This window comes from Chelon labrosus, assembly GCF_963514085.1.
Source record: "Chelon labrosus genome assembly, chromosome: 1".
In the NCBI taxonomy this organism is placed as follows: Eukaryota; Metazoa; Chordata; class Actinopteri; order Mugiliformes; family Mugilidae; genus Chelon; species Chelon labrosus.
In genome coordinates, this window is record NC_140337.1 from 21,348,079 (window position 1) to 21,361,494 (window position 13,416).

At 46.2% G+C, this 13,416-nt stretch overlaps 1 protein-coding gene across 3 annotated transcripts in view; it reads left to right on the forward strand.

Moving 5' to 3' along the window:
• Positions 1–13,416, forward strand: part of nrxn2b (neurexin 2b) — a gene marked incomplete at its 3' end in the record, with an annotated part of 633,819 nt that overhangs the window by 259,987 nt on the left and 360,416 nt on the right. For all 3 annotated transcript variants that reach the window (XM_084551818.1, XM_084551817.1, XM_084551819.1), the window contains 2 exons: positions 1,047–1,208; positions 11,308–11,746. In XM_084551818.1, the coding sequence (XP_084407944.1) occupies positions 1,047–1,208; positions 11,308–11,746 (601 nt within the window). The remainder of the gene's footprint in view (positions 1–1,046; positions 1,209–11,307; positions 11,747–13,416) is intronic.

A 13,416-nucleotide genomic window follows, 5' to 3' on the forward strand; every position in this document is an offset into this window, starting at 1 on the left:
CTCAAGTGTTTCATTGTGCTGCTTTGTAATGTAAAAGCAGAACGCTTTCATTTGTGATGACCCCTGGAAAAATCTGCGCGGAGGAGAGGTGCGTTTTAATTCCGGCTGAGCAGATCTCACTTTTATTAATTCTCCAGGTATTGTTTGAGCTGACGAGGTCTGGTGTAAACAGCTGCTTTGCCTCGTCCTTTTGGGGTTCGGCGTTGCATTACTACAAAAGCGGTCTACGGGCGCAAGAGCGCGGAGGCTGCACATCTCAGGCGCTGGAATATCGTTTTTAGCTCAAAAAGACTCCGGGAGAGCCTGGGAGAGCCTCGGAAATGTACCAAAAGTTGTCTCCCGCCATCCGCTCGCGGCTGTGTGTTTGATTCTTGATTCCACCTGGCGCTCGCTGCTCTGTCAGCAATCAAACATTCAGCACAAAAATGTGTAACCTTGCACAAAATACCAGACTTGAGCCAATTAAATATTGAAAGAGGAGTTATTTTTACTGATGCTTTGACTCGAGTAAAGGCTGGTTCAGCGGAGGAATGGAGCAGAATAAGCTACGGCGATCACGGTGAAAGCCCAGTTAGCATTCGGAATGTAGCGCCACGTGGAAAGTTCAAGCTTTAGCACAAAGGTTCAGATAGCACGTGATCCGGTACGTCTGCAGATGCTCGCTGCTTATCCTTTACTGCTGCATTCTGAACGTCTTTTTTCAAGTGCAGGCTACAGTTAAAGCTTTACTCTGCCTTTAGTCAGGATTGTTCTTTTACCACTGGCAGTGATTTCACAGTCCTTCAGTCCTTCAATCATTGTTCCATTGGTTTTCTCTTAGCAACTGCACTCCAGAGTGAAAGCCCTCAGTCTGACTGACACCAAAAGAAACCGACCAATCGATACACTTTAAGGGACAGCCCCCACCTATTACTGGCGTTTAATCCAATCTCTTCCTTGTTTTTCCCTCCCATTTCTTCTAATTTCTTCTCTATGTCTGTCTGTTCCTTCTCTATTTGTCTATCTTTCTGTCCTTTTCTGTCTCTTTTGGGCCATGCCTGTGCCAGGTGACTATCTCAGTCGATGGCATTTTGACCACCACTGGTTACACCCAGGAGGATTACACCATGCTGGGCTCCGATGACTTCTTCTACATTGGAGGGAGCCCCAACACGGCGGACCTGCCCGGATCACCAGTCAGCAACAACTTCATGGGCTGCCTTAAAGATGTAAGTGGCTACTCCAAGCCCTGTCCACATATAAAACATTGCGCTCATCACATATTGCTTTGTGGCTGACTTTTCGACTCCAGCGGAGGTTCCAGGCTCTGGTTGCCTTGGTATCCAACTGTATCAGTCTGTCCCACTGGTTGTCGCCTCAATCACGTTGCTCAAAAGTTGAGATTAGTTCAGCTTGGTACCCTCCCTCTTTGTCTTTGTCTCACCAATAATCACTGCAACTCTGATTTTCTTCATTATTCCATGGTCTCTTGTTGCCACAACGCTGCCAGTGTCCTATTACTCTGACCAGCAGCCCATGTTGTATGGTTGCCTAACAGGGGCAACATGTATATGGAAGAACATTCTTCAGACCAATTGAACACATCAAGTAAAGGTTAACAGAGGAGGTTTGTAGATACAAACATTGATATGACTCGTCTTGGGTGACATTTCGGCGAAAGTTTCAGTCGCCATTGTTGAAAGTGAAGCAGGAAGTAGAAGGTGAAGCAGGAAGTAGAAGCAAAAATTCACCCGGCTGGCGAAAAAGACACATCGCCGACTAGCGTTTGGGTGGCTGAGAAGCACACAAGTATAAATGGCTTGCACCAGCATAGGCTACGTACATAGACTATGTCGTCTATGTCCAGAGGTATCTTAAGCACGCAGGTGTAGTAAGGTGGATCCATGTTTACTTGGTTATTAGGCATATCCAAAAAAGGTTCAAAAAGGCAACTGGACTTTTTGAGAAGACGTTTCACCACTCATCCGAGTAGCTTCTACTCAGATGAGTGGTGAAACGTCTTCTCAAAAAACTCTACAAGTCCAGTTGCCTTTTTTTAACCTTTTTTTTGATTGTGTTAACAACCAGAAACCGTTGCAGCTAATTTCCATTAACGGTTGGGTACTTACCTGTCGTTGAGGGGGCGGACTGTTTTTGTCCCTGTCCTCTTTCCCTATGAATAGTGGTTTCAGTAGGAGTTCCTATTTAAACCTCAGACTTCTCACCAGTCCCCTAGAACTGAAGAAGCAACTCGGATGAGTGCTGAAACGTCTTCTCAAAGAGTCCAGTTGCCTTTTTGAACCTTTTTTGGATATACCATGACCTGGATGACTGAGAACCTTCTCAAACATCTTGGTTATTAGGCGCCAATGTTATCCCAGTGAACAGATTATCAAAAGTTTACCCTAGCGCTCTGAATCCTATATAGAAGTCCTTCCAATCGGGCCGGTATGTTGGGTGATTCTGATGCAAAGCAATCACGCAAACAGTGACAACGTGTGACATGTTTGACGTAGCGTCCTCTTCACACACAGTCGCACCGTCGCATTCGCGTTGACTGACACAGTCTCTTGAGATTCATCAGTATGGGCAGATATAACTCCCGTATGTGAGAGTAGGAGGTGTCAGACGCGCGGTATCCCGTGACTCTTTCAAGTGTTTTATTTCCTCCGCGCTTCCTCGCTCTCCTCTAACCACGCACGCAGACCAAACACTGTGAGTTGCACACAGTGTGTGGGTTGCAGGAAAACAGAAAGATTCCGATTCACACGAGCGTAATAATATACAACCACACGTAGTGATGGATGGACATGTAAGGGACAGCTGCCTTATAAAAAAAAACTTCAACCCAACTTCAACGAAGCTGACTTTTATTCTCGCCAGGGCTTTAATTCATGGCTGAAGAAGCTGTCAAGAGGACCAATCACAGCTTAAAGTATTATGCCCTTGTAAATGTAATGACTTGTATAGAGGCGACGCAGCATGGTGCCATTGCATTTCCTCATAAAACCACGCTGATTGAATAAGTAATTACTTTTGCCATCACTTTTAATGGATCGCGCCGTAATCACCCTATCTCTAACTTAATTACGCCTGTAGAATTACATTTTCATTATTTGGGTTGCTATCAGGAGGGATCCCTAGTGGGTCTTAAAGTTCCCAAGGCGTTTAACTGTCCCCTCTCTCATCAAGACAAGGCTGGATTTACAGTCAGTGTACAGACGGAGTACAGGGAAGAGGGAATGGGGTGTGAAGTGATCGAGAAACAGGCACTGGCCAGAGGTAGCGGCAACAAATAGACGTGGACGTGAAGAAGCAAGCTTCTGGAAATGGAATCTGATAATTTTGAGACTTTTGACTAGACTGAGAATCCTCCTAGTTAGCAGTTGATTAGCGAGAGTTGCTTCTTTAAAGAGGATACGAGAACGAAGTAGTGGAAAGTGGAGGAATAAATAAAAAATGCAAGTTAAATATGCATAGTACTAGAAAGAGGAATTACGGAGGTGAAATTATTGGCTGCGGATCTTAATGGATTGCATCAGTGCAGGCGACGTGAGAGGAGAATGGAACGTGATAGGTTTGAGGCAGAGGTGAGATATTGGAGAGAAAAGGGAAAGGAGTAAGTTCCAGACGGAATCAGGTAGGAAGTGGTGTTAGTCGTGTTTGACCTTCCGCCAAGGGCTGCATTTGTTATTTAGCAGCTTATGTTTCAAAGTTTCGTCTGGCCGAGCGTAGAATATAAAAACCCGTTGCTCTCCTCTGAGATGAGTGCTGTTACAAACGAGAAGCCGCTGTTTTGGAGTAGCGTTTCACTGTCTGTGTTTGCACGGGTTAGCTTATGAGCGCAGTAAAAGTATATGAAGCATTACACACTATATCGCCAAAAGTATTCAGTCACCCATCCAGATAATTGAATTTGGGTGTTCCAATCACTTCCAGGGCCACAGGTGGATAAAATCAAGCACCTAGGCATGCAGACTGCTTCTACAGACATTTGTGAAAGAATGGGTCGCTCTCAGGAGCTCAGTGAATTCCAGCGTGGTACCGTGATAGGATGCCACCTGTGCAACAAGTCCAATCGTGAAACTTCCTCGCTACTAAATATTCCACAGTCAACTGTCAGTGGTGTTATAATATAACAAAGTTTAAGCGACTGGGTACGGCAGCAACTCAGCTACGAATAATATGACAGAGTGGGGTCAACAGATGTTGAGGCACATAGTACGCAGAGGTCTATCCAACAAAGGTTCAAAGACTTCTACAAGTCCAGTTGCCTTTCTTGAACCTTTGTTGGATATACCATGACCTGGTTGACTGAGAACCTTCACAGGCATACGCAGAGGCCGCCAACTTTCTGCAGAGTCAATTGCTACAGACCTCCAAACTTCACGTGGCCTTCAGATTAGCTCAAGAACAGTGGAGAGCTTCATGGAATGGGTTTCCATGGCCGAGCAGCTTCATCCAAGCCAGACATCACCAAGTGCAATGCAAAGCATGCCGCCACTGGACTCTAGAGCAGTGGAGATGCGTTCTCTGGAGTGATGAATCACGCTTCTCCATCTGGCAATCTGATGGACCAATCTGTGTTTGGCAGTTGCCAGGAGAACGGTACTCATCTGACTGCATCGTGCCAAGTGTGAAGTTTGGTGGAGGGGGGATTATGGTGTGGGGTTGTTTTCAGGAGCTTGGTTTAGCCCCTTACTTCCAGTTGAAAGGAACTCTGAATGCTTCAGCATAGACTTAGACTTAGACTTAGATAAACTTTATTGATCCACAAGGGAAATTGCTTGGTTACAGTAGCTTAGTTGTCCATAAAAAACACACTCTTAAGAACCTCAGATAAAAAGAAAAGATTAAATTAAATAAAATAGAAATAAAAAATAAGTAGAATAAGATCTAGTAACATAAAATAGAAATAGTATAAGCCAAAATGTACAAATTATCAAATTAGAATATGAACAAATGTACAAGAAATGGAAGAATATAAATATAAATTATATATACAGGGTAAGGTGTAAGGTGCAGTAGTGTCCATTAACATTAATAATGTTAATACCAAGAGATACCAAGATATTTTGGACAATTCCATGCTCACAAGTTTGTGGGAACAGTTTGCGGATGGACCCTTCCTGTTCCAACATCACCAGTGCACAAAGCAAGGTCCATAAAGACATGGGTGAGCGAGTATGGTGTGGAAGAACTTGAATGGCCCGATAGGACACCTTTGGGATTAATTAGAGCAAAGACTGTGAGCCAGGCCTTCTGGTCCAACATCAGTGTCTGACCTCAGGAATGTGCTTCTGGAAAAATGGTCAAAACTTCCCATATCCACACTCCTAAACCTTGTGGAAAGCCTTCCCAGAAGAGTTGAAGCTGTTACAGCTGCAAAGGTTGTGCCGAGGTCATGTTAAAGCCTATGGATTAAGAATGGGATGTCACTTAAGGGCATGTGCAATCCATTTGCAGATTTTTTTTTTTACTTAAAGTAATACATTTAAGGCTCAGTACAGGTTAAAAAATATATGTTGGATCCAGACTCGAGCTCACTAGAAGCTTGAGGCCTCCATCCAGTCTCAAGGTCTCCAATTTCTCGAAGCTGCGGTCAGGCTGTAATGACTACATCAGCTGAACCGAGCCAGAAAGGTAGCCACGCAAAAAAAAAAAAAGGCATTGAGAAAGCCGGCAATGAGAGTAAACGAGAGCAGCAGGTAGAGTAGTAGTAGTAGCGGCTGAAAGTAAAGAGGAAAGCGAGTGGTTGGGGGGCAGACAGTGGTGTGTTTCATCCTGTGCGGGTTCCGTAGCACAGCTTGGATTATCAGTGGTGTTATGGTCCGGGGCAAAGCTTTCATGCCGCCACCGTGGTCAAATGCCTTTGATACGCTTGGCCAGCACCCTCCAGGCGGCAGAAATCTAAAGGAAGAGCGCAGCAGAAGAGGAGTAGAAAAGAGAGACGCTGACGCTCTATGAAGTTTGTATTTGTGTGTGTGTGTGTGTGGGTTCCTCCGTGTGTGTGTGTGTTCAAAGACGCCCACATGCTATGATCATACGCTGTCTGATGTGTGTGTGTGTTTTTCAAGGCTTCGCCTCGGAGAGGTGGGGGGGGGGGGGGGGGTGTGTGAAATCAGGTCTCTTTGCTGCTCATCCCCCGGTCTTGTTTCCACGGATTCCTCTCTTCTCCCGCATGTCACCATCTGTCTCTCCACTGCAACCTCCGCCGCTCTATTTCTCTCCCAGACAGTGACCTTGCTATCGCCCATTTCGCGCTACCCTCTCCATCTCGGCCTCTCTCCACTCCTGCTCGTCTTTGTCACTCTTGTCCTGCCTCTCTCATCGCTTCTCCCCCTCCCTCCCTACCTCCCCACCTCCCTCTCGTCCTCCCTCCCTTTCTCGGGGGGCAGTTTTTTGTGTAATTACGTCCACGGTAGCGCTGTTGGTGCACCAGCTTTGCCATCCTGACAGCCAAATTAAAAATTGATTTCTTCGACTGATTCCATGCACTGGATGAATGCTCTTGCCCTCCTCCGTGCCCTCGCTCTCTTTCACTCTCTTTCCCCTCTCTGCCCTCCCAACTTCATATTGATGCTCTGTCTCCTCGGCTGCGGCTTCCTGCTAGCCTCACCTTTTGCTTTCACTATAAAATCCACTGGACTCACCCGTCGCCTGACCCACCACGCCGTCATTGACTCGGCTTTGACTTTGCCGCCGGAAGGGCGCCGCTGTTCCTCTTGTTTTCTTGTTGCCGAGGCAACGGCAGCGTCAGTAGAACGCATGCTGAAGCGGACGCACCACCCGAAACTGTCAGTAAATCGCACTGGAGTTGATGAATGCGTACAGTATTCTGTTAAATCAGTGCACGGATAACAGCGTACGTAGCTGACGGGTGGTCCGTCAATCGGTCGCGACAACTGCGCAAAGGCAGCCTCGAACTGTCGGCGGGATATGGATTCGTCAAACATTCACAACCCCGAGTATATCGGGGGAAAAAATAAAATGATTATTCTCGTTCTCCAGACCTGTAGTTTCTCAATGACAAAACAAATCAATGGAGTCACCCCTGAGGGAGGCACTGGCCCCGTGTAAGCTGTACTGTTAGAGCAGAGGGAAAAACAACAGGTCAGAAATGCAAATATCTAAAAAGTGACACCATCCAGTAAAGTATAGTAGATTCTATAGTAAGCAACATCTCAACTGTATTTATAATTAAAGTATGATTAGCTATGTTCCGGACTTTGACCTTTGACAGCGGCCTTTCAGTTCTCTGTGGACAGAAACGCTCTCCACTCTGCTATGATTTGGCTTGTTAGCCCTGCCACACTGTTGACAGACACACACTCGTACGCTATACAGAATACCGAGAAGGTCGTTTTACAATGTGGATGTGGAAATCCAGGGTTTCCAGGTGTGAAAGGAATAGAAGAAACAGCACAAGGGGTTTATGCGGAACCTGGCTCTGGCTTTGACTCAGCGCAGATCATCTTGACCCTTCGCTTTACCAAGGTGCAGAATATTAGATGTCTCTGAGTGGGTCTTGTACGCTTTACCCTTGGTGAACGGAAGATGCTGTGTCTGCGTGGGTTCTCTCCAGGTGCTCCGCCTTCCTCCCACCATCCAAAGACATGCTCGTTAGGTTCATTGGTGATTCTAAATTGGCTGTAGGTGTGAGTGTGTCTGTCTCTGTATTATCCCTGCGATAGACTGTTGACCTGTCCAGGTTGTACCCCACCTCTCGCCCAATGACAACTGGGATGGGCTCCAGCCCTGATTTGTCACAGCAGTATCACGTTGCCTTTGTGTAGTTGGAAGAAACACATTAACCATACCTGATTGGTTCAACATTGTTTGACCTGGTTGTCTATGCTAGCGGCTGTCATGCAGTTGTGCTGTTACCTGCGCACAAGGTTTGCTGTTGTTCAAGCGGATCAGGATTGCCTCGATTGCCAAGCGCTCGTCGTTTCCTTGAGACAGTAGATTTCATGTTAGCGTGACCGCTGACGTCAGAATGCATTTTTATATCACAGCCACCAGACGGTGGTTTAGATTCGTCTGTTTTCAGATGTAGTCATCGGGGCCACATTGCAGATACTGACCTGATCCGATGCAGCATGTTTCTGGCTTGATTTCCTGCCTCATCCTTTCCCAGCATGATCCTTTGTATAAAGCTTAACACCAGGCTGTTTTTTTTTCTATTTTTATTTGGAGGCAGAATGGCAAAAAAAAAAATAAAAATACCTGAAAATAAATAAAAGAAAAATAAATCTTCTCCTTCCTCCCACCGCCTTTCAGCTCCCACACCTAACACTCTTTTTCTAACACCTTAAGCCAGGCGAGTTCACGCCTTATTAGCTGCCAGTTTTAGCGTTATCGTGGCTAATTACCAGGACTAATCTCCGCTAATGACGACATTATGAGGTGTACAGTACATGTGGCGGCGTGGCCAATGCAGGAGATAACCGAAAGGGGGGAAGGGAGAGAGGGGAAGAGAGGGGGAGACTGGCTTGGGCTTCAAGAATAACCCAGTGTATCTGTGTTCTGGTTGAGCATTCAGTGCCTGTGTGTAGGTGTAGTATTTGACAGAGAGGAAGAAAGAGAGAGAGGGAGAGAGGGGGAGAGAGTGTGCATGTGTGTGGAGAATAAAAGTAGGTGAGATTGGAGGGCGTTTGAAAGAGACACTGTGAGAGACAATGAGGGATGACAGCAGCAGTCTGGACACATTAGGTAGTCAAAAAAAACAATGCAGGCTGTACGTAGTAGGGGTTGAATGGCTTTGGATTTTTTAAAGTCGACTAATATGTGGTAAAAGTCGAGTAGACTAGTCAATGATGTCAACACAGTAGAAAGTAATGCTTTGCAATGATGAAATCTATATTCTTGACCTGAATACATATTGTAGCGTCTCACACAAAGGAAGCTACAGAGGCTTTTCTGCAAAGTAATTGAAGCTTGAACACAAACTACTGTCGGCCATAGACCGTCTGCACCGTCAGTAGCATTTAATAGTACTTCGCAGTGTGTTGTTAGACAGGATAGTGTAGCCTTTTCCATGTATAGCAGCTAAAGGTCTAATAAGTTTAGACAATGACATTCACCAGCAAACAGTTGATGTGCAGCCTCCTCCTCTCTGGTACTGGAGGACGTTTGGTGAAGTTGTTAACTGACTCCTGTTGAGAGGATTTGGACGATTCCTCTGCTAGCGTTAGAGCAGCGGTGTCAAACGTATTGTAGTTCAGGGGCCACATACATGAAGAGTTGATCTCAACGGGGCTGGACCAGTAACACAACGGCGTATTAACCTATAAATAATGACAACTCCAAACGTTTCCCTTTGTTTTGGTGCAAGGAAGAACAAGTATGTTGTGGAAACGTTCACATTAATGAACTGTACTATTACAAAACATATAAGGAGCAACAGAAGGTTTAGTTTAGTTCTAGGTCTTAGTGTTGTGTTATGTCCATAACTCGTACTAAAATGGCGTAAATCCTAGGAATAACATCTTCTTCATCATCTTCTGTAACCACTTGTTCCTGTTGAGGGTCGCGGGGTCTGCTGGAGCCTATCCCAGCTGTCATTGGGCGAGAGGCGGGGTACACCCTGGACAGGTCTCCAGTCTTTCACAGGGCTAACACAGAGAGACAGACAGCCATTCACATTCACACCGGTCAATTTAGAATCACCAATGAACCTAATGAACATGTCTTTGGACGGTGGGAGGAAGCCGGAGTACCGGAGAGAACCCACGCAGACAAAGGGAGAACATGCAAACTCCACACAGAAAGCCAACTAGCCAACAGCTAACCACCGCGCCATTGTGCCGCCCCCTAGGAATAACAGTTAATTGCAGTTAATATCTTCAATGTAATGTTTACACTTTACAAAATTCATCCCGTGGGCCAGATTGGCACAATCTGGTGGGCCGGTTTTGGCCCCCTGGCCGTATGTTTGACACCCCTGCATTAGAGGATGCATGTGCATTACAGTAGTAGTTCTGTTGTATTCCAGGACTGACTTACATATTCTTGCATGTCACGGTAGAATGAGCTTCATCTTTAGTGAAGTATGATGAACCGCTGCTACTTTGCCGCAACGACCCACTGGGCTCCTCATCTGTCTTCTGGGAGGCGCCCGTGTTGTTATTGTCACGTAATCGGCGACTAGTCAACTTCCTGCTTAAAGCGTAATGACACAGCAGTGAAGTCGACTAGTTGGTGGATAGAGGAAATGGATTAGTTTTCTAAGCTCAATGCAGTTTGGTCCAGCTGATTTAATTCTTCTGTTTGTCTACAAAAAGCTTTTTTTTTTTGTTGTACTCAATTCAACAATAACACATCTGCTGCCAGGATCAAACCTGAGAATCTCCGCAGCTTAGACATCAACACGAAACAAAGGGAGAAACATAGAGAAGCCACTTTTTTTTATTATTATTATTATTATTAGTTTTCTTTCCTTCATTGACTGTCAGCGACCGTGTGTAGGTGTGCGAGAGCGTGATGAGAAAACACGCAAACAAAGAGACCTCGGCTGGTTCACGCTGTTACCTTGAGGACGGCCTTTCAAAACACTGCGCGCACAGTGTTGAGCAAATAAAAGTTAAACCGAAACTATAAAAGACAAGAGTAATTTACTTTGCCTTTAGCTCTTAATCCATTATGAATGCACACAGCGAGGCATAAACGCACACTTTGAGCTCAAACAATAGAGCTGTATTTCATCAAAGGTTGCGGGAGACATTTGCATTAAGGCTGTGGGCAACATTCACTTCTTTCTGTTTTATGAATATCCCCCGAAGCCTCTTTTTTTCACTTAATTCTGCATGTTTACTTTCATTTCTGAGCTACATTTTTTTCTTCTACAACACTTTTATGGATTTGACCGAGTGTCAGAGCTTAAACCTCTGCGTATGTTGTGCACCCGCGCGACCCCGGCCCTCGCAGACATCAGTAGGATCGATGAAATCCTGCCCTGGGCAACTGCCGGGGCCCCAAGTGGTCGCTCAGTGTCAGTTTCTGTGTGTGAAGGATTTCCTTACCAAATTATTCAACATCAGTAAGCTGAGCGGCTCGTCTGACCTAAATTTCTTGTCAGGGGGATCGTGGATAGGAGATGCAGTAGCAGCTTCTGCACTACTAATGCTGCTTTCCCGCTGCCGTTAAAGAGAAAGTCATGTTTCCTTCAATCACGTTTCGATTGCTGTGGAGATTTCCCAGCAGCTGCTATAGATTACACTTGAAACTAACTAAAGCAATTAGCATGAATTTGCAGGCTCGATCCTGCAGCTGCGTCACGTCGCGGCTCTTCATCTCAAACCGACCGCTGCTCTTTTTGCCCCGCAGGTGGTGTACAAGAACAACGACTTCAAGCTGGAGCTGTCGCGGCTGGCCATCGAGCGCGACCCGAAGATCACCCTGAACGGCGACTTGGTGTTCCGCTGCGAGGACGTGGCCGCCCTGGACCCCGTCACCTTCGAGACCCCCGAGTCCTACATCTCCCTGCCCAAGTGGAACACCAAGAAGACGGGGTCCATCTCCTTCGACTTCCGCACCACCGAGCCCAGCGGCCTCCTGCTGTTCAGCCACGGACGCCCGCAGGGTCCTAAGGAGCAGAAGCCCGGCAGGGAGCTGAAGACCGATTACTTTGCCATGGAGCTCCTCGACGGGTATTTGTACCTCCTGATCGATATGGGCTCCGGAAAGACAAAGCTCAAGGCCAGCAACAAGAAGGTCAACGATGGGGAATGGTGCCATGTGGATTTCCAGAGGGAAGGAAGGAAAGGTGAGTGTGGCTTCATGTTGAGACTGACAACTGATCTAGACTTTGATCGAGCGTTGCACCTCTCCAGAAATGTAACTACGCGCGCAGGCAACGCAAAACCGCAAGAGCTGTGATTGGTCCGCTTGGTAGTAGCGTGTTTACGCTTTAGTATTTCCGGCTGCTTCTCCATCTCCATAATTTTCAAATTGATTGTTTTGGATCAATAAAGATGGAACACATCCTGGAAAGGCTAACTGAGGAGTAGGGATGCACCGAATATCTGGCCGCCGAAAATGGCCCAAAAGTGTATTTTCGGTTTTCGGCCGAAAGACTTTTATCACCGAAACAACACGGCCGAAACAGGATGTTGTATTATATAAATATTATATAAATACCCACTGACAGCGATTTGCATTTAATATGTCACCTGAACTCTAAACATCCAAGCAAAGAAGATTCCCAGTGATGGTGCCAAGGCAAAAGGAGTGCCCAGTACGTCAATCGTGATGACCGGTAGATCGCGTGCCATTGGGAAAAAAAAGATTTTCTAAATTTTAGTCTAATCATTTATCTGCTCTACTTCCAAAACAAACAGCAAGACAAAAAAGCTCATCTTTTTGTTTTGTTTTTTCACTTTTTATCGCGACATGCCCGTTCAGCGGCTCACATCCACAGCCGTGCAACAGCTTCAATTAAGACGACCGTCTTTCTTAAAGGGACAGCGCTATTTTTCTAAAGGTGCAGTGCGCCAATTTTTCTTAATGAAAATCAAAACAAATATGCTCAGTCAGTTGTGTTCCCCCTTCATTTTCGGTTTTCGGTTTCGGCCAAGAATTTTCATTTCGGTGCATCCCTACTGAGGAGGTTCGGGAATACAAACTTCGGCAAAATTGTGGTGAAATTTCGGCAAATATTTGAGTCGCCATTATTGAAAGTAAAGCGGGAAGGCTACGTATGTAGGTTGTGGCGTCTATGTCCCGCAGTACTCTAAATGAGCCTTCAGCGTGCACAGATCCACTCCAGTGTACGTAGGCGAGGAAGTCCCCCAAAACTAAAAAGTAGAAGTACATTTACAGTTACAGCTTTACAACTGTGAGCTCAGTATCCGTTGCTAGGTCCACAGATGTGCACTTGAAATGAACACAGATTAGTTCTCTCTCCCCGAATGTGTCTTCATACTTAGCGGCATCTTTAGGCAGCAGATTTGAATCCCGGGATTAGGAGGAATTGACCGACACAGTCTAAAACCGTCTCGCTCTCCCCTCGCGGTCTCAAGCGGAGTGAAGGAATAGCGACACACTCTGAGCGTGATGCAGCCTGAATGTATTTCTCATCGCTGCGACGTCTCCAATTTGCCTCTGTCTCCGCTTGTGGGCGCGAGCAGGAGCATCTGCGTGCCCCGAGTGTGCGGCGTCTGATGAATGATCCGTAGGTGGGCGAGCACCTTGGACGTTATATCTCCCCCGTAATGGTGTCTTCTAATGAAGAAGGGTGTGTGTGCGAGCGTGCGTGTGCGTGCACGTGCGCGATCTCGCCGCTGCTCCTGCTGTAATTGGCTTTTAATAGAAAATTAAGATGGAGTCGTTAATCACAGAAAGCGAGAGGGCCTTTTGTTTCACCCACTCCCTGCTGCATTCTGCTTCCCTTCTCCTCCATTTAGCCTATTATAGACACATTAGACACACACATGC